The sequence below is a fragment of the Perca fluviatilis genome, unplaced genomic scaffold (genome assembly GCF_010015445.1).
Source record: "Perca fluviatilis unplaced genomic scaffold, GENO_Pfluv_1.0 PFLUV_unplaced_scaf_2, whole genome shotgun sequence".
Taxonomy (NCBI): domain Eukaryota; kingdom Metazoa; phylum Chordata; class Actinopteri; order Perciformes; family Percidae; genus Perca; species Perca fluviatilis.
The window spans coordinates 9,831-29,305 of record NW_024375613.1 but is presented as its reverse complement, the minus strand read 5'-3'; the positions used below and the strand labels follow the sequence as shown (position 1 = coordinate 29,305).

Below are 19,475 nucleotides of genomic sequence, written 5' to 3'. Positions count from 1 at the left end.
GCAAATCATTGTGGCTTGATGGTGGTAACGTTAGCACTAGTAGTATGGATGTTTGTTTGTTGTCTGTTCAGTAATTCTTTCCAGAAGCCATATTTGAGCACACACACACATACATGTAGATTCCTTTAAATGTTAAGGGGAAGATTAAAAAAGAGAAACTGGATCTGTGAATTCTATCTTACTACTCAGTCATAATCTTATTAACCTGGAGTCCCAGTCTCTATCACAATAATCATATATGTCATGTTTTAGGCCTATTGGCAGACATCCATTTAAAATGTAGGCAATGGCATAAAAAGAGTCCACTGAAGTTTCTCAGCTACCACTCTAGTTAGATTTGTGTGGTCCAGGCAGCTTTTCATAAAAAATTTTATTCATTCGCAAGGCTACTTTTACTTTTATACTTATAAATTTCCAAGCCTGTACTTTGTTACTTTTACTTGAGTAAAGAAGTTAAATCAGTACTTCTACTTTTACCAGAGTATTTTTTAACAAAAATATCTGTACTTCTACTTGAGTACAGGAAGTGAGTACTTTTGCCATCTCTGGTCTAGTGGTAGCCAGTCTCAAGGTCTGATGCAAGAGTTTATCTGTGAGTCTGTTCCTTGTTGGATTCTTGGTTTGCTTCATGCGGGAAAAGGTTTGCTCACAGATGTAGGTGCTGCCAAAAACTGTGGACATCTACATTGCATACTGTTTGATGTTTGGGTAGGTTTCCTCTGGGAGCGCAGCATAGAACTCAATGAGATGTCAGGCTTGAACGCGTCTTTAAGGATATCACAATTCTGCAACTCGGCTAGTTCAAACTGAAGAGAGGGAAGGGCATCATTTATGTCGGCAGCAAAAGGGTTCTTGAATAAGCGTATTCCTTTACCGTTGACATGAAGCTCACGGAACCGCGCACTGAACTCTACCTGCAGCATTTCCAGTGCATCCTTGCACTTTTCGACTGGGAACGGGACAGCTGTTTTCTCAGCGCAGTAGCTTTGGGTGGCAGGGAGATGCGTGAAGTCCAGCTTTTGGACCTGTTGCACAAGCAGCACTAGTTTGACCTCAAACGCTTTGATGTGGGAATACATGTAACTGATTAGCTTCCCTTTGCCTTGGAGCTGCACGTTAAGGTGGTTCAACATTTCAGTCACATCAGTTAAAAACGCGAGGTCCCATTTCCATTCTGGCTCGGTCAGCTCTCGTACCGTTTCACCTTTAGACTGCAGGAAGGTGTTGGTTTCGGGTAGCAGGTCATAGAAACGGCGCAACACTCTGCCTCGGCTTAACCATCGTACTTCTGTGTAGTACAGCACATCCTCGTAGGCAGACTCAAGCTCGGAGAGAAAGGCCTGGAACTGTTTGTGTTTCAGCCCATTTTTCGGTTGTAGTTGACACAGTGCACAACCACCTTCATGACAGACGCCCACTTCAAAACTTCGCAGCATAGTGCTTGCTGGTGAATCAGACAGTGGACTTGTAGTGGGGGGGGGGGTGAGACCTCGTTCCTCGAATTCGCTGTTCAAGCGCCCTACTAGCCCCCTCGTTGTGCCAACCATACTAGGTGCGCCATCCGTAGTGATGCTGGCCAATTTAGACCAGTGTAGATTCAACTCTTCAATTGTTTTGCACACTTGGACAAAAATATCCTCTCCTGTCGTAGTACCTTTGAGACTTTTTAGAGCTGCCAGCTCCTCAGACACTTAAAAGCTTGCGCTAACTCCACGAATAAAAATGAGCAGTTGTGCTGTGTCCTGCACGTCATTGCCAAAGCAAAAAACTCGTATTCTGACGCTTTCTTATTCAGCTGGTCATACATGTTGTCCCCCAAATCTTCGATTCGCCTGGTCATAGTAGGTGCGGAGAGACACACTGCGTTGAGCGCATCCTTCTTGTCGGGACACACCTCCTCGGCCACAGCAAGCATGCATTCTTTAACAAAGTCCCCATCAGTAAACGGCTTTCCATGGTAGCTAGTAGGTGAGCTACATTATAGCTAGCTCGGACAGCAGCCTGGTTGACCTGAGTTTGGTGAAGGAATACATTCTGTTGTGCAGCCAGTCCGCCTTTCATCCTCCGAGTCCTGTCTTCTCTTGCTCCCCCTTGCTAGTTCAAGTAGTGGGGGGTAGAGAGGCTGGAGGGCCGGTCAAAGGGGGGTGGTGGGCCTGAGTCGGCCCGCGGGCCTTAGTTTGGTGACCCATGCTTTACACAGATGAGTATAGAATCTATAATCCCAACAACTATATCATTATATAAAATTATATACAAAAACTTTATCTTATAGTCTTAGAGTGTGTGTGTGTGTGTGTGTGTGTGTGTGTGTGTGTGTGTGTGTGTGTGTGTGTGTGTGTGTCCTCAGTGAAGTGTATCAGTCTCTGCAGTAGCTTCCAGCTGCAGCAGTCAGTTCAGTTTCTGTTCAGTCTGACTGAGGGAGGTTTTTGTACGACGCTTTTTCACTGTGTGAACACATACTGGCTGTTGATAACATGAAAACTCTGACAGTAGTAAACTGCTGCATCTTCAGTCTGGACTCCACTGATGGTCAGAGTGAAGTCAGAGTTTGATCCACTGCCTGTAAAACGATCTGGAATCCCTGATTGTCGAGTGCTAGTATAGTAAATGAGCAGTTTAGGAGTTTCTCCATCTCTCTGTTGGTACCAGTGTAGATAGCTCCCACCATGAACATCCTGACTGGTCCTACAGCTGATGGAGACGGAGCCTCCCAGAGCAGAGCTCACTGCTCCAGGCTGAGTCACTGTGACCTGGCCTCTGGACTCTGAGGATACAGAGACAAAAACATAAAGCAGCGTCACGGTTTAGTCGGCTTCATTTCAGAGGGACGGATGTTGATAGAGGAGAGGAGTTTGATTCTCTGGACTGTACCTGTGAAGCAGCAGCAGAGGAGAGTCCAGATGAGGACGGAGATCAAAGTCATGTTTTTGATGAGGACGATTTCTGTGTCTTCTGTTGTCATGAGGGACAGCTGTCAGTCATCCAGTGTTCAACTCTCAGGACTATAAACTCTCCCAGAGCACTGGAGCATGGTGCTGCTGATGCAAAGTGGCTCTCTATGGAAATGCTCTGACTGACTCCAACAGGGACTTGGATTACTCTGATGATGCTGATCATCAATGGATCAATCACTTTATCAGAGTATAGTAAATGTTAGATTTAGGGTCCCAAGGACCTGCTGGAACATTTACAAGAAGTATTTTATTCCCTATGCCATACAGCCATTGAACACAGAATGACTGCATCAGGGAACCAGGGGCGTCGGACTGGGGGTAAAACCAATACTGATTACCAGGGCCCAAGGGGAGAGAGGATATTTTCATTTCCTAATAAAATTTCATAATGTGTGTCAGATGAAATGTAAAGTTAGTGTATTGGCTGAATAACTTGGGTGATTGACTGACTACATTTTTGTATACAAAAAAAGACTATCTAAGGTCTCACCCACCCCTTGCTAATGCGCCAAATGGTTTAGTCCATCTGCACGCATTTTGTTAAGTTTAGCATCTGGTGGAGCGCAAACTTCTGCTGGTTCTAACTGGTGTTAGCTTCAAAGAAAGTCAAATCATGCTTCCAAAAAAGAAAGGAAAGACAGGAGAAGGAGAGAAAACAGAACGAGGGGAAACAATTGGTAACTGACTTCTTTTCAAGGAAAGGTGAGCACAAACTACAAAACGAAATCCATGGTGCTAAACTGCTTGAATATCTCCTCGACCGGTAGTGCTAAAAATGGACTGAGACAACCCATATAAAGAGCAGAACATACACTTTCAAATGATAATTTGGTTATACATGTAATCTGAGGTAAAGGCTAAATAAATAAACTACACTTGCAATGCTGTTTGCATACAACACACCATTATAATACCCTCATTTGAAACATGTTTATTTAAAATGAATAGTTTTTAATGTCTATAATCAGCAAAAATAGGCTAATCAGTGTCATAGGTAGGTTGGTAGTTCATCGGTAGATATATATCATGTCAACATTATAGTTATGTCAGATTTAGTAGAAGCAGATCTTAACATTGTGAAACACATGGCCCTCAGTTTCAGAAACCGTCCCACCAGGGAGTGGAGTAGCAACAGACCCCTCATCCTCCTCTTTGGATTTGAGACAAGGGGAGCTTATATCAAAATTAAAGCAAACCATGTTTAGGCATTTTGACTGAAAGGTGTTAAGTAACACTAACATCTTAGTTTTTTATTATATTAGGTTACAATTAGGATAAGAGGTTAATATCAAATGTATCCTTTATAGAGAAAGATGATAGAGAAGATCTGATTGATTTTTTTTTTTTGGGGGGGGGGGCGGGGTTGAGGAACATGAGGGCCCATCCGGACTGCCAATGCATAGGGCCCAGAATCTTGTGCTACGCCTCTGCAGGGAGCACTTGTTATTTTATAAGATTTGATTTCTTGTATTATTTATAGAACTTATCTGCTGCTACCTGCCCATTTACACTATTGTATATTGTATTCTGTATATTCTGTATGTTTTTAATGATGTGCTGTGTTATGTGCATTGCATTTACTGTTGCTGTACTTTGGGAGAAGCCAAAGACAAATTCTCACTGAGGTGGACAATAAAGTCAATCCAATCTAATGTCTTCTGTCTTATTTAAATTAATTGCAAGAGAAGAAATCACATAAATTTAACATATACAAAAAAACATGCATTAAGGAAATCTGCAGCACTGTGTTATTGTCAGTTATCTTTTCATAACAGCCTCATTTTGGTGAGTTTGTTTGTGTCAAAGTCAGAGAGCCGTGTCTCTCTACAGTGAGAGGTTTTTGTACGGCGGCTCAATGACTTTGTATCACTGTGGTGGACTTTTGGTGGAGGAACCAGACTGAATGTTGGAAGTAAGTCAAACTTTTAAACTTTTATTTCAGGAGCTATTTTTCTTCCTTTACTTTCTGCACTCTTAACTTCCCATAAGTGTCCAAAATTAATCCATACATTTTACAGAAATATTTTGCTCTACGTTTGCTGTTGAAATAGAAAATAAAAAGTGAATTGTAAAGAAAATGAAATATTGAGTCAGAGGATAAATCATTATTTCCAGCTTTAATGGTAAAGTAGCATCTTGAGGGCTTGTAGGTTTAGTTCAGTCTGACAAAGTCAGAGAGCCGTGTCTCTCTACAGTGAGAGGTTTTTGTACGGTGGCTCAATGACTTTATCACTGTGGTACACGTTCGGTGGAGGAACCAGACTGGAATTTGGAAGTAAGTTTCTGCACAAATACTAAAAACTATGTTGGAAATATTGTAAAGTAATGTTTTAAATTCAGTTTACAGTTAATAAAATATCTCTTAGTATTCACGTTTTTATTTCTCCTCCTTTATCGTGGAGACTAACTCAGAGCAGCTTCACTAAACATTTCTTTACACATTTCTGTCAAACTGAAATTTAAATGACTTGAAGTGTGGAAAAGATAAAACTGAAAACCTGTTCTACAAGATTCAGTTTTAATTTTCCACATCAATGATAACTGTTTAAAGCAAATGAAGATTCAAATATTCAAACAATTGAACAGAGCAAAGATAAAGATCGGTATTTGAAAATGTGCAACATCTCTTTACTGTGTCATGTATTGTTTCAAAGTTTGAAAACTATTTGAACAGTTTGGTAATGATGATCGAAATCCACATGAAGAACATTTGATGTTGTCAGCTCATTTTCTGGATTTGTTTCTATTACACTAAATACTTTAAAGTAATGTATAGTTAGGTTGGTGATGATTTTCATTTAGAGGTTTAAAGATTTGTCCAAAAGTTGACATTTTATTTCCAGTGTATAGTTTGATATATATCAGCTCATTGTGTAGATGATCTTCTCTGTGCTGATTTACATGAGAGGCTTCTTAAAGGGAAGTGAAACAATGTGTGAGTGAGTGACTGGTGGAGCAGCAAAACCATCTGACAGAAACTCCTTAAAAGAAGAAAACCAACTCTCACACAGTCAAGGTGTCCAAGTGTCTGCTGGTTGATTGACAGCTGTGTGGTCCCTGTCCTCTAAGCTGATTGGTGTCTCCTAGGTGATGTCCGGTCCAACCCTGACGGTGCTGCCCCCTCCAGTGAGGAGCTGCGCGCGGGGGAAGGCCACGCTCATGTGCCTGGCCAACAAGGGCTTCCCCCTCAGACTGGAGTCTGGCCTGGAAGGTGGACGGCAGCAGCAGCAGCAGCAGCAGCTGGGAGGAGAGCAGGAGCCCGGGGGTGCTGGGGACGGACGGCAAATACAGCTGGAGCAGCACCCTGAGGCTCACTAAAGACCAGTGGGAGAAGGTGGGCCTCGTGACCTGTGAGGCCACCCAGGGCTCCCAGACTCGCTCTCAGAGACACTGAGGAGAGACCAGTGTTCCCAGTCCTGACCTGACTCACTGGGACTCTGCTACTGGTTTCACTCTGATACTGATCTCAGTCTGCTCTCTCCTACACTTTTTTTTCTCTCTCTCTCTCTCTCTCTCTTCTCTCTCTCTCTCTCTCTCTCTCTCTCTTTTCTCTCTCTCTCTCTCTCTCTCTCTTTCTCTCTCTCTCTCTGTTTATCTCTCTTTCCCTCACTCACTGTCTGATTACATGTTTCATTGATAAAGTGTGTTGCATGTTTTAATTTTCATTATTTTAACACAATAAAGTACTTTTCATCAAATCAGTTGTTTCCATGTCTGTTATTGTAAAAGAAACAGATATATCCGCCTTAATAGTTCCAACAATGTAGAAATGTTAAACTCAATTTAGTTTAATGTAAAACTGCCTGGAAATTTCTCGAAAGAAACTATGAGGTAATATAATAGCATGTTTAATATATTTTGAAAATACAAAACTAATCAGATAATCATTAGTGTGACCCAGACAAGATAGAAGTAAATCCATCATTTATTCCAAATTCTTTAAAGCTTATGTGACTTCAAAAACTGCTTCACTGCAGTAATTTAAAATTAGTTTTTGTAGAAAAGCTGATTATTTTAATATTTAGAATATACATTTATAGTATATAAGAAATTCAGATATACTATGTATCTCCTAAATGAAGTGTTTACTATGTTGAATTGTTTTTAGATGTGTCTATAGACTACTATAACTGTTGCATGCGAAAGCTTTTAGAAATGTCCAGAAAGTATAAAGAATCTTAGTAAACTACGTTTGAGAAGATTTTTTGCAATTCATTTGTGAAGTAGGAAATGATCATCATCTTATATCTGAGTTTGTCTCAGGGTCAGATCATTAGGTTTTTAATACTCTATGTGAAGATTTTGGAAAGCAAATAATTGTAGTGTTCTACTCTGTACTGAATTGTGCTGAGTCATAGTTGTCAAGATGATCTAATTAACTACAACACACTCAGAATGTTTAAGTTATAAATTGCATAGTGTCATTGATATTTGAGATTAATAAAATGCAACAAGTATACTTCATAATTTATGAAACATGAAATAAATTAAAGTTTTGTTAAAAGCTGAAATTCTTTGACTGAGCTCCTTCTGAACTGCTGCATTTGATGCCAGCTGTTGTTGTTTTCTTTCCTCTCTATCTCTTTTAGGTTGTCTATCTTTTTTACTTTTACATTTTGGATGTTGTGTGTCCTTACTGGTGTGTGTCTGTCAGTGTGCATGGGTCTGTGTTGTCTGTCCCCATTTTGGACCTGTACTTGGTTGGTTTGTGGGTGGGGAGGGGACTTGAGGGAGGGGGATATACAGTTCCACCATGCTGTGTTCACTTTGTTCAATATGTGGTGTCACTTTTTGTTAAAATTTAAAAATTCAATAAAATAAAGTTGAAAAAATAAGAAGCTGAAATTCTTTTTCTTTGAGGTTGACAAGATCAAGTTTAAAGCAACATTAAAAGTACAAATTAAGCATTTATTAGCTATTTTTACCTAAATCTAAATAGATTTATTATTTGATTTGATACTTAACTATATTGGTAAAAGAGCTGAAATGATACAGTTGTAAGCGTAGACTCCGTGATCTCCAGTTGAGGTTCTCCCTCCGATATCCCTGCACACTGAGGGCCTAATTTACTAACACTAGCGCAGTTTGCGCTGCGTCTGTTTATGCGAGTTCGGTAATAGCGCACGCTATGCTTCCACAGTTTGAGTAGTATTTATCAACCCTGACACCCATCAGCCAATCAGCGTCTTTCTCCGCCCACTGTACCGTAAATTGCGCTGTAGCAAAGCGGTACTTGTGCTATGATATGGCTGAGTGCAGACTGCGATATTCCCACTGCTGATGCTATGACTGTTTGAAATGATCCTGATGCCAATATTTGTAATGTAGCGAGGAGTTTAACAGCTGCTGGAATGGGATGTGAACGCTGAGTGGGAGATTCAATTTCATCTTTGATTTCTTCCAGTAACTCTAATATTGCATGGCTGCTTGATCTGTAACGCTAAATGATGTTGTGTTCACTGACAAAGTGTGATTCTTGTGTTAAAAATATTTTCAGCCTCGCCCATGTCTTCGTCTTGCTCAAATTACTGTTGCCATTTCACCAGCGGCATAAAGGTCTACGAGGAAACTCGACTGCGGCTGGTTTAGACCTGCTTTTAAGAGGTGGAGAATTTCCCCCGCAGAATAGAGGCGCGCTCTTCCTGACAGTCTTTGTAAATACCACGGAATATATAATTAGGTGCACTTTGCGCTTATCCTCCCACCTTTTTGGGTGGAACTCCCACTTTCCCCACGACCCTCCCACGAACGCATATTGAAAGCGCAACTTGTCTCTTCTCGCTCATGTGGCAGACAATCTGCGATTTTACCCAAGTGCGCGCTGTTTGTAAATAGCCCGCATCGGTTACGTCCGTCTTTTTCGACCAATTAGCGCCTGGAAACAGACGCAAACGGCTTGATAAATCTAGCCCTCAGTGTGATCTCTGATGGCAAAGAGCAGCTTTTTACAGATCACAAAGCTGCAGAAGCTATCTTTATGTCCTCTGCTAACGCCTCCATGAACTCTATAGGCTAGATCCTAGCCTTTCATCAGCCTCCTCAATATTGATGGTACTACGACAACCTGGTAAGAAGTCGCAAAAAGAGCCATGTCAGTGTATGAACAGTCAGTGCCTGACTTTTGGATTTAATGTGTTTATGCCTGTGTTTTATTTTTTGCTACTATGCCGCTATTTTCTGTGTATTGTTTACACCCAACAGGTTGTATCGCCACCGAACCATGTTTTGTTTTCCTGCCGTAAAGAGGCCTAATGTCGTAAAAAAAAAAAGGAATGAAAATATAAATGAAAACGGGCACCCTTTTGACTAGTTTAGGATGGTGGTAAATTAATTAATGATTATTAATCTATCAGGCACCTTAGTGATATGGTCACGCTCTCTTTTTTTTTTTTTTTTGTTGCATATTAAGTTTATCCTCATATTTTGATCTGTGCTCACATCGCAAATTGTGATTCCTCTCTGAGTGTTTTGAGGTCCGTTCCAGGAAGTAGGTTTAACAAACTCTGAGTCTGACCCTGATGTCTGAGTTGATTTACCCTGAGATGGAAACTCTGAGCTTTCGGTTCCAGAACAGCTGATTTGAATTGGTTCAATCAACTCGGAGTAGGTTCACTCAGGGTTACGCGCGTGCACAAAAGGCAGTATGAATGGAGCCATGATTCTACGATTCACCATGGTAACACCCACAAACAAACGGGTCGGCAGAAATACTCATGCGCACAAACAGCGAGTTTGAACAGGTATTTCGTTAAAAAAGCAAGACAGCGGCTGCTGCTGCAAAAGAGAGAGAATTGGTGTGGGAGAAAATTGCTGCTCGAGTCAATGCGTACGCATTAACAGTGTATTAATTTCATATTTAATCACAGTTAACTTATAATATTACTGGTGAAAACTGGAATTGTTATTACACCTATAATTTCATTTAGGTGCAATCCTGCGGGCGAAAAAGTAAGCTATACTAATCCCATTCTGAGGCTGCCGCACCATATCATTAACAGAACTATAATGTATAATTTATTTCTTTTTAATGGCTCTACTGTCCAGGGAACACTACAAAAACGTTTAAAAAACGTTTGAGAGCGAGTCACACTTTTCTGATGGCTCTGCATACAGTGTCTTTACTATTACAGTATGATCCGCTACACTGTTGTAAAGTTTGCAAAAAACGTAATGCGACACAAAGAATCTGCTGGGATGTTAAAGCCTGTCCACGATGGTTGATGTTAGTGATATGAGGATAAGGTATCTACATATCTAATGGACTGTGATAAAAAATACCTCTCAAATTGGTTATGTGGAAATGAAAATACATCTATAGTCGGGACTCAATACCGACGTCAACTCTCTGTGAATTAATACAGCTTTTTCATCAACGGGATCGTCGACAAAAGGACATGACATGTTTGAGAAAAAAAATGTTTTATAATCTGCCTAACATAAACCAATACGTTTTTTTATTCATGCAGATCAAACTGCATTAAAATGCGCCTGATACAGACTGAATGAATGAGGAAATGAGTTTCTGAGAGAAACTCGAGGTTTCTTGAAGAAAACCTGCTCCCGACCAGGTTAGGTTCACAGACTCAGTTACCATAGTAACTGACTCCGAGGTTAAGTTACCTCTCTTTCTGAAACGGAAAACCCAGAGTTTCCCTCATCTCAGGGTTAACAGACTCAGAGTTTTCACTAAACCTGCTTTCTGAAACGGGCCTCTGGGCTCCTAATGAAGGCATGTTGACCTTAGTAAAAGGGCCAAACAGCAGCTCCATGACCTTGTTCTAGTTCTGCCTGAGGGGCCTGGTAAAAAAAGTATAAAGGTTTGGAAATTTGTGTTACTTGTGCTTATTTTTTTTTATGTATTATTATTTTATTGATTTTATGTTTAATTACTTGAATTTACCTGGATTATTTTAATTTAAGCTATTTTGTAATTAATTTAAATGTATTCAATTGATTGGATGAACTATAATTTGCCTAAAGATGTTTATTTTGTATTTTTGTCCATCTGATTGAATGCTTGTGTTAAAAAATAAATCAGACGTTACTCAACAGTTACTCAGTACTTGAGTGGTTTTTTCACCAAGTACTTTTTTACTCTTACTCAAGTAATTATTTGGATGACTACTTTTTACTTTTACTTGAGTCATATTATTCTGAAGTAACAGTACTTTTACTTGAGTACAATTTTTGGCTACTCTACCCACCTCTGGATATAAGTTGACACACGTTCTTCTCATCATATTCTGTTCAAAGTTCCCAAAACAAATACTGTCTTCTCTCTGTCGTCATTCCAGTCTGCTGCAGCCAAAGACTGGAACTATCTGCAAAAAAACACTAAAGCTGAAAACTTGTATCTTCATGTCAGCTTTTAACAACTCTGTTATGGACCTTCTCTCTGATACATGCGGCTGTTTTGGGAACCACAAGCATTCCCTCCCCATTATCTGTCTGCTGTTTCCTGTTGCCCCATGCTGATTGGTGTTGTCTTGCTGCTGCTGTTTAGCTCTGCATGTTGAATTAGTGCTTGTGTTTGTTGCTCGTGTTCTGTCCTCGTTTGACACCATGCTTGTGTGCTAGACTGTATGTCATTTCTGTTCTGCTTGCTGTGATTGGGTGGAAGTAGTGGAGGTGTTGGAAATGTTTGGATGTTTGCTGTCATCTTTTTAACTGACAATTTGACATTTCTCTATTAGCCCTTACACCCTCCCTTAAGAGGCTTTGTCTTTTCAAAGCTGCCATTGTAAATGTATATGTGTTTTACATGACTTGCCTGGATAAATACAGGATGAAAAAAATAATAATTAAAAAACTCAGACAGGTCTGTGTCCAGAATGAAACTAATAATGAAACACGTTGTTTTGGTAACTGTAATGGGACTATTCAACAAACTCTTGGTCATTTATTGTATTTGTGTGTGTGTGTGTGTGTGTGCGGTGTGTGTGTGTGTGTGTCCTCAGTGAAGTGTATCAGTCTCTGCAGTAGCTTCCAGCTGCAGCAGTCAGTTCAGTTTCTGTTCAGTCTGACTGAGGGAGGTTTTTGTACGACGCTTTTTCACTGTGTCAACACCCACTGGCTGTTGATGTAATGTGCACTCTGACAGTAGTAAACTGCTGCATCTTCAGTCTGGACTCCACTGATGGTCAGAGTGAAGTCAGAGTTTGATCCACTGCCTGTAAAACGATCTGGAATCCCTGATTGTCGAGTGCTAGTACTATAAATGAGCAGTTTAGGAGTTTCTCCATCTCTCTGTTGGTACCAGTGTAAATAGTCAGGATTCCGACTGGTCCTACAGCTGATGGAGACGGAGCCTCCCAGAGCAGAGCTCACTGCTCCAGGCTGAGTCACTGTGACCTGGCCTCTGGACTCTGAGGATACAGAGACAAAAACATAAAGCAGCGTCACGGTTTAGTCGGCTTCATTTCAGAGGGACGGATGTTGATAGAGGAGAGGAGTTTGATTCTCTGGACTTTACCTGTGAAGCAGCAGCAGAGGAGAGTCCAGATGAGGACGGAGATCAAAGTCATGTTTTGGTGTGTTAGGGAGTATTTCTGTGTCTTCTGTTGTCATGAAGGACAGCTGTCAGTCATCCAGTGTTCAACTCTCAGGACTATAAACTCTCCCAGAGCACTGGAGCATGGTGCTGCTGATGCAAAGTGGCTCTCTATGGAAATGCTCTGACTGACTCCAACAGGGACTTGGATTACTCTGATGATGCTGTTCATCAATGGATCAATCACTTTATCAGAGTATAGTAAATGTTAGATTTAGGGTCCCAAGGACCTGCTGGAACATTTAGAAGAAGTCTTTTATTCCCTATGCCATACAGCCATTGAACACAGAATTGAACACTTATTATTTTATAAGATTTAATTTGTTGAATTATTCATAGAATTTATCTGCTGCTACCTACCTGTTCACTATTGTATATGGTATTCTGTATATTCTGTATGTTTTTAATCGTGTGCTGTGTTATGTGCATTATGTTTACCTTTTCTGTACTTTGGGAGAAGCCAAACACATATTTCCACTGAAGTGGACAATAAACTCAATCTAATCTAATGTGTTCTGTCTTATGTAAATTAATTGCAGGAGAAGAAACATGCATTAAGGAAATCTGCAGCACTGTGTTATTGTCAGTTCTCTTTTCATTTGACGAGATTTTACAAACAGCCTCATTTTGGTGAGTTTGTTTGTGTCAAAGTCAGAGAGCCGTGTCTCTCTACAGTGAGAGGTTTTTGTACGGCGGCTCAATGACTTTGTATCACTGTGGTGGACTTTTGGTGGAGGAACCAGACTGAATGTTGGAAGTAAGTTTCTCCACAAATACTAAAAAATTATGTTGTAGATATTGTAAAGAAATGTTTTAAATTTAGTTTAAAGTTGAGGAAATATATTTTTATTTACTTTTAGTATTAATGTTTTTATTTCTCCTCCTTTTATCGTGGAGACTAACGTCAGAGCAGCTTCACTAAACATTTCTTTACACATTTCTGTCAAACTGAAATTTAAATGACTTGAAGTGTGGAAAAGATAAAACTGAAAACCTGTTCTACAAGATTCATTTTTAATTTTCCACATCAATGATAACTGTTTAAAGCAAATGAAGATTCGAATATTCAAACAATTGAACAGAGCAAAGATAAAGATCGGTATTTGAAAATGTGCAACATCTCTTTACTGTGTCATGTATTGTTTCAAAGTTTGAAAACTATTTGAACAGTTTGGTAATGATGATCGAAATCCACATGAAGGACATTTGATGTTGTCCGCTCATTTTCTGGATTTGTTTCTATTATAGTAAATACTTTAAAGTAATGTATAGTTAGGTTGGTGATGATTTTGATTTGGAGGTTTAAAGATTTGTCCAAAAGTTGACATTTTATTTCCAGTGTATAGTTTGATATATATCAGCTCATTGTGGAGATGATTCTCTCTGTGCTGATTTGCATGAGAGGCTTCTTAAAGGGAAGTGAAACAATGTGTGAGTGAGTGACTGGTGGAGCAGAAAAACCATCTGACAGAAACTCCTTAAAGGAGAAAACCAACTCTCACACAGTCAAGGTGTCCAAGTGTCTGCTGGTTGATTGACAGCTGTGTGGTCCCTGTCCTCTAAGCTGATTGGTGTCTCCTAGGTGATGTCCGTCCCACCCTGACGGTGCTGCCCCCCTCCAGTGATGAGCTGCTGCAGGGGAAGGCCACGCTCATGTGCCTGGCCAACAAGGGCTTCCCCTCAGACTGGAGTCTGGCCTGGAAGGTGGACGGCAGCAGCAGCAGCAGCAGCTGGGAGGAGAGCAGGAGCCCCGGGGTGCTGGGGAAGGACGGCAAATACAGCTGGAGCAGCACCCTGAGGCTCCCTAAAGACCAGTGGGAGAAGGTGGGCTCTGTGACCTGTGAGGCCACCCAGGGCTCCCAGACTCCACTCTCAGAGACACTGAGGAGAGACCAGTGTTCCCAGTCCTGACCTGACTCACTGGGACTCTGCTACTGGTTTCACTCTGATACTGATCTCAGTCTGCTCTCTGCTATTTTTTTTTTTTTTTTTTTCTCTCTCTCTCTCTCTCTCTCTCTCTCTCTCTCTCTCTGTTTATCTCTTTCCCCTCACTCACTGTCTGATTACATGTTTCATTGATAAAGTGTGTTGCATGTTTTAATTTTCATTATTTTAACACAATAAAATACTTTTCATCAAATCAGTTGTTTCCATGTCTGTTATTGTAAAATAAACAGATATCTGCCTTAATAGTTCCAACAATCTAGAAATGTTAAACTCAATTTAGTTTAATGTAAAACTGCCTGGAAATTTCTCGAGAAAGAAACTATAAGGTAAGATAATAGCATGTTTAATATATTTTGAAAATACAAAACTAATCAAATAATCATTAATGTGACCCAGACAAGATAGAAGTAAATCCCTCATTTATTCCAAATTCTTTAAAGCTTATGTGACTTCAGAAACTGCTTCACTGCAGTAATTTAAAATTAGTTTTTGTAGAAAAGATGATTATTTTAATATTTAGAATATACATTTATAGTATATAGGAAATTCAGATATACTATGTATCTCCTAAATGAAGTGTTTACTATGATGAATTGTTTTTAGATGTGTCTATAGACTACTATAACTCTCGTGTTGAAAGCTTTTTAGAAATGTCCAGAAAGTATAAAGAATCTTTGTAAACTACATTTAAGAATAATTTATTTCAATTCATTTGTGAAGTATGAAATGATCATCATCTTATATCTGAGTTTGTCTCAGGGTCAGATCATTAGGTTTTTAATAATCTATGTGAAGATTTTGGAAAACAAATAATTGTAGTGTTTTACTCTGTACTGAATTGTGCTGAGTCATAGTTGTCAAGATGATCTAATTAACCCTTGTGTTGTCCTTCGGGTCCCAGTGACCCGAAGGACAACACAAGGATTATGTACCTCCCTTTACTTTGTTGAGAATTGCTCTCTAAACCCCGTTTCTTGTTAAGTAAGTAAAGTTTATTTCTAGAACACATTTAAACACAGTTTAAGCTGACCAAAATGCTGTACAAACAAGAACTAAGGTGCTGTATTAACCCTTGTTTAGAGAGCAATTCTCAACAAAGTAAATGGAAGTACATAATCCTTGTGTTGTCCTTTCGGGTCACTGGGACCCGAAGGACAACACAAGGGTTAAGTACAACACACTCAGAATGTCTGAGTGATAAATTGCATAGTGTCATTGATATTTGAGTTTAATAAAATGCATCAAGTATACTTTATAATCTATAACATGAAATAAATTAACCCTTGTGTGGTCCTTCGGGTCACTGGGACCCGAAGGACCACACAAGGATTATGTACCTCCCTTTACTTTGTTGAGAATTCCTCTCTAAACCCTGTTTCTTGTTAAGTAAGTAAAGTTTATTTCTAGAACACATTTAAACACAGTTTAAGCTGACCAAAATGCTGTACAAACAAGAACTAAGGTGCTGTATTAACCCTTGTTTAGAGAGCAATTCTCAACAAAGTAAACGGAAGTACATAATCCTTGTGTTGTCCTTTGGGTCACTGGGACCCGAAGGACAACACAAGGGTTAAAGTTTTGTTAAAAGCTGAAATTCTTTGACTGAGCTCCTTCTGAACTGCTGCATTTGACGCCAGCTGTTGTTTTCTTTCCTCTCTCTTTTAGTTTATCTATCTTTTTTGCTTTTATATGTTGGATGTCGTGTGTCCTTACTGGTGTGTGTCTGTCAGTGTGCATGGGTCTGTGTTGTCTGTCCCCATTTTGGACCTTATCACGCACACAGATGTATGGACACACAGATGCACAACTCAGGTACGTAAAATGCCAAAAAAAACAGTTTATTGGAGACTCAATAAACTCACAAGCAAAGGTGTCAAAATCGGCAGGCAAACAGGGTAATCCGAAAAACAGGCAGTGGTCAAAATCCAGGGAAACAAGAAACTACAAAACAGGACACTAGGAACACGCTTGAAGGCTGAACACAAAGGAAGCAGACGATCTCGCACTGGGGTAAGGGAAAGACTGACCTTAAATACACAAAACAGGTGAGACAATGAGACACAGGTGCAGCACATTAGGGCGGGGACATGTAATCACAATGGAGGGAAAAAGACAAACAGGAAGGGAACAAGAACACTAACAGAAACCTTCAAATAAAACCAGACATGGAAAGAACCTACAACAGTGAGAACAAAACGTAACACAATAACTCGACACAGGAGCAGGCATGACAGACCTGTGCTGGGTTGGTTTGCGGGTAGGTAGGGGACTTGAGGGGAAGTGACCTATCAGTTCCACCATGCTGTGTTCACTTTGTTCAATATGTGTTGTCACTTTTTGTTAAAATTTAAGAATTCTATAAAAAAAAATAAAAACAATTGACATTCTGAAATTCTTTTTCTTTGAGTTTGACTATATCAAGTTTCCGGCATTGTCAAAGCAACATAAAAAGTACAAATTAAGCATTCATTAGCTATTTTTAACTAAATCTAAATTGATTTATTATTTGATTTGATACTTAGACTATATTGGTAGAAGAGCTGGAATTATACAGTTGTGATTCTGACTTTGAGCAATTTTACATTAACCCACAAACTGCACAAAAATAGTCCTCAAACTATATTTAACAGAAATATACAAAATGTGTTTATGCTGGAAGTGTTATTGTGGTCTAACTTATAAATGTATGATAATAAATCATGTAGTGGTGTAGTTTGTGTGCAGCTGTTGAGTCAGATCAGTTCCTCTCCAGCTGAGGAGGTTTTTGTACGACGTTGTATCACTGTGTGAACGGGAAGCTGTAACCCTGCTGACAATAATAATCTCCTCCATCTTCAGTCTGAACTCCACTGATGGTCAGAGTGAAGTCAGTTCCAGAGCCACTTCCACTGAAACGGCCGAAACTCCAGACTGATGGCTTGATCCAATCCCATGATCTTCCTCAGCAGACGGAGTTCACCCAGTTCTCATGGAATATTTTAACATCTAGGACAACGTGGACAAGAAGTCTCACAAATGCTGAGAGGAATGGGAATCCACATTTTAATAACATCTGCTGAGGAAAAGTATGTGATATGATTAAAAGCTCAACAACAGCTACTGGATGGACGTTGTGAAGAGATAGTTTTGCTGTTTCCAAAGTCAAGAATGAACATGAGATTGTAATGTGATATGAATGGATGGTGTCATCTTGAGTTAGCTGTGTGATTCAGCTGTCTGTGCTCTCTCTGCAGATGATGGTTAGAGCAACTGGGAACAGCTGAGGATGTTCCCAGTAGCAGGAGGTTATTTAAGTCTGGATGCAGTGCAGCCCTCTCTCTGGCTGACTCTCCACTCTGCTGCAGCTTTGCTCCTCTCCCGTCTGCTTTAGTTCTCTAATCTGCTCCTATCAACCTTTACACACACATATTTACCACTCATGCACATCACACAAACTGACATTACTAGTATCCACAGCCCATACATTAGTTAAAGTTAATTTGTTAAAATATATATATTTTTTGAAACTTAATGATGGTGTGTCTCCCTTTTGTTGAACCATGGTGTGTGGGTGTGTGTGTGTGTGTGTGTGCGTGTGTGTGTGTGTGTGTGTGTGTGTCCTCAGTGAAGTGTATCAGTCTCTGCAGTAGCTTCCAGCTGCAGCAGTCAGTTCAGTTTCTGTTCAGTCTGACTGAGGGAGGTTTTTGTACGACGCTTTTTCACTGTGTGAACACATCCTGACTGTTGATGTAATGCCAACTCTGACAGTAGTAAACTGCTGCATCTTCAGTCTGGACTCCACTGATGGTCAGAGTGAAGTCAGAGTTTGATCCACTGCCTGTAAAACGATCTGGAATCCCTGATTGTCGAGTGCTAGTATAGTAAATGAGCAGTTTAGGAGTTTCTCCATCTCTCTGTTGGTACCAGGCTAAATAGTGGTAAGAAGGAATATCCTGACTGGTCGTACAGCTGATGGAGACGGAGCCTCCCAGAGCAGAGCTCACTGCTCCAGGCTGAGTCACTGTGACCTGGCCTCTGGACTCTGAGGATACAGAGACAAAAACATAAAGCAGCGTCACGGTTTAGTCGGCTTCATTTCAGAGGGACGGATGTTGATAGAGGAGAGGAGTTTGATTCTCTGGACTTTACCTGTGAAGCAGCAGCAGAGGAGAGTCCAGATGAGGACGGAGATCAAAGTCATGTTTTTGATGAGGAGGATTTCTGTGTCTTCTGTTGTCATGAAGGACAGCTGTCAGTCATCCAGTGTTCAACTCTCAGGACTATAAACTCTCCCAGAGCACTGGAGCATGGTGCTGCTGATGCAAAGTGGCTCTCTATGGAAATGCTCTGACTGACTCCAACAGGGACTTGGATTACTCTGATGATGCTGTTCATCAATGGATCAATCACTTTATCAGAGTATTGATTAGTATCTTTCAATAACAAATCTTCCATATGTTTGATTTAGACTTCCCAGGACCAGCTGGAACATATAAAAGAAGTATTTTATTCCCTATGCCACACAGGTATTGAACACATAATGACTGCATCAGAGAACACTTTTTGTGGGATTTACTCTCTTGTATTTTTATAGGACTTATTTCCTGCTACGTGCCCATTTGCACTATTTTATATTGTATTCTGTATGTTTTAAATGGTCAACACTGGCCTCTTAACGGCTGGGAGCAGAGAGGCAGGACACATATGCAAACACACAGAGTCAGTGAACTGTAGCTGTCCTCAACATGTCATGCTGTTTCCCCCTCAGTGCTGAGAGCATGGACCTACATATTTACATATTCACATGGAGAGGAGATTGAAAAGTCTGGTAGTAAACTGATCCAGTGACTTGTGGACAGTCTTGTTCTGTTTTTACTAGTTGGTAATATGGTCTTTTTTTGAAAATGATTAGTTATATTAATATTAATGCAGGTTTGACATTTTTGGATGCTTGTAATGTGAAGATTTCACCAAGTGAAGCAGTGATGAGTCTTTAGAGAAGGCTGAGGCCGAGGATCTCAGATGACATGCATGAGAAACTCCAA

The 19,475-nt window shown here is 40.2% G+C and overlaps 1 pseudogene and 2 gene segments (V, D, J or C); 1 reads left to right on the top strand and 2 right to left on the bottom strand.

Moving 5' to 3' along the window:
• Positions 1-2,923, bottom strand: part of LOC120555119 — an 85,549-nt gene extending 82,626 nt beyond the window's left edge. Inside the window, 2 exon segments of the V gene segment in view lie at positions 2,455-2,764; positions 2,872-2,923. Coding sequence covers positions 2,455-2,764; positions 2,872-2,923 — 362 coding nt within the window.
• LOC120555118 overlaps positions 1-14,477 on the top strand; it is a 95,011-nt pseudogene extending 80,534 nt beyond the window's left edge.
• A 3,639-nt stretch (positions 14,478-18,116) lies between these two features.
• On the bottom strand, positions 18,117-18,631 carry LOC120555132. The segment is given in 2 exon segments: positions 18,117-18,472; positions 18,580-18,631. Coding segments are annotated over 2 exon segments (375 nt in total).
• Between the last annotated feature and the right edge of the window lie 844 nt (positions 18,632-19,475).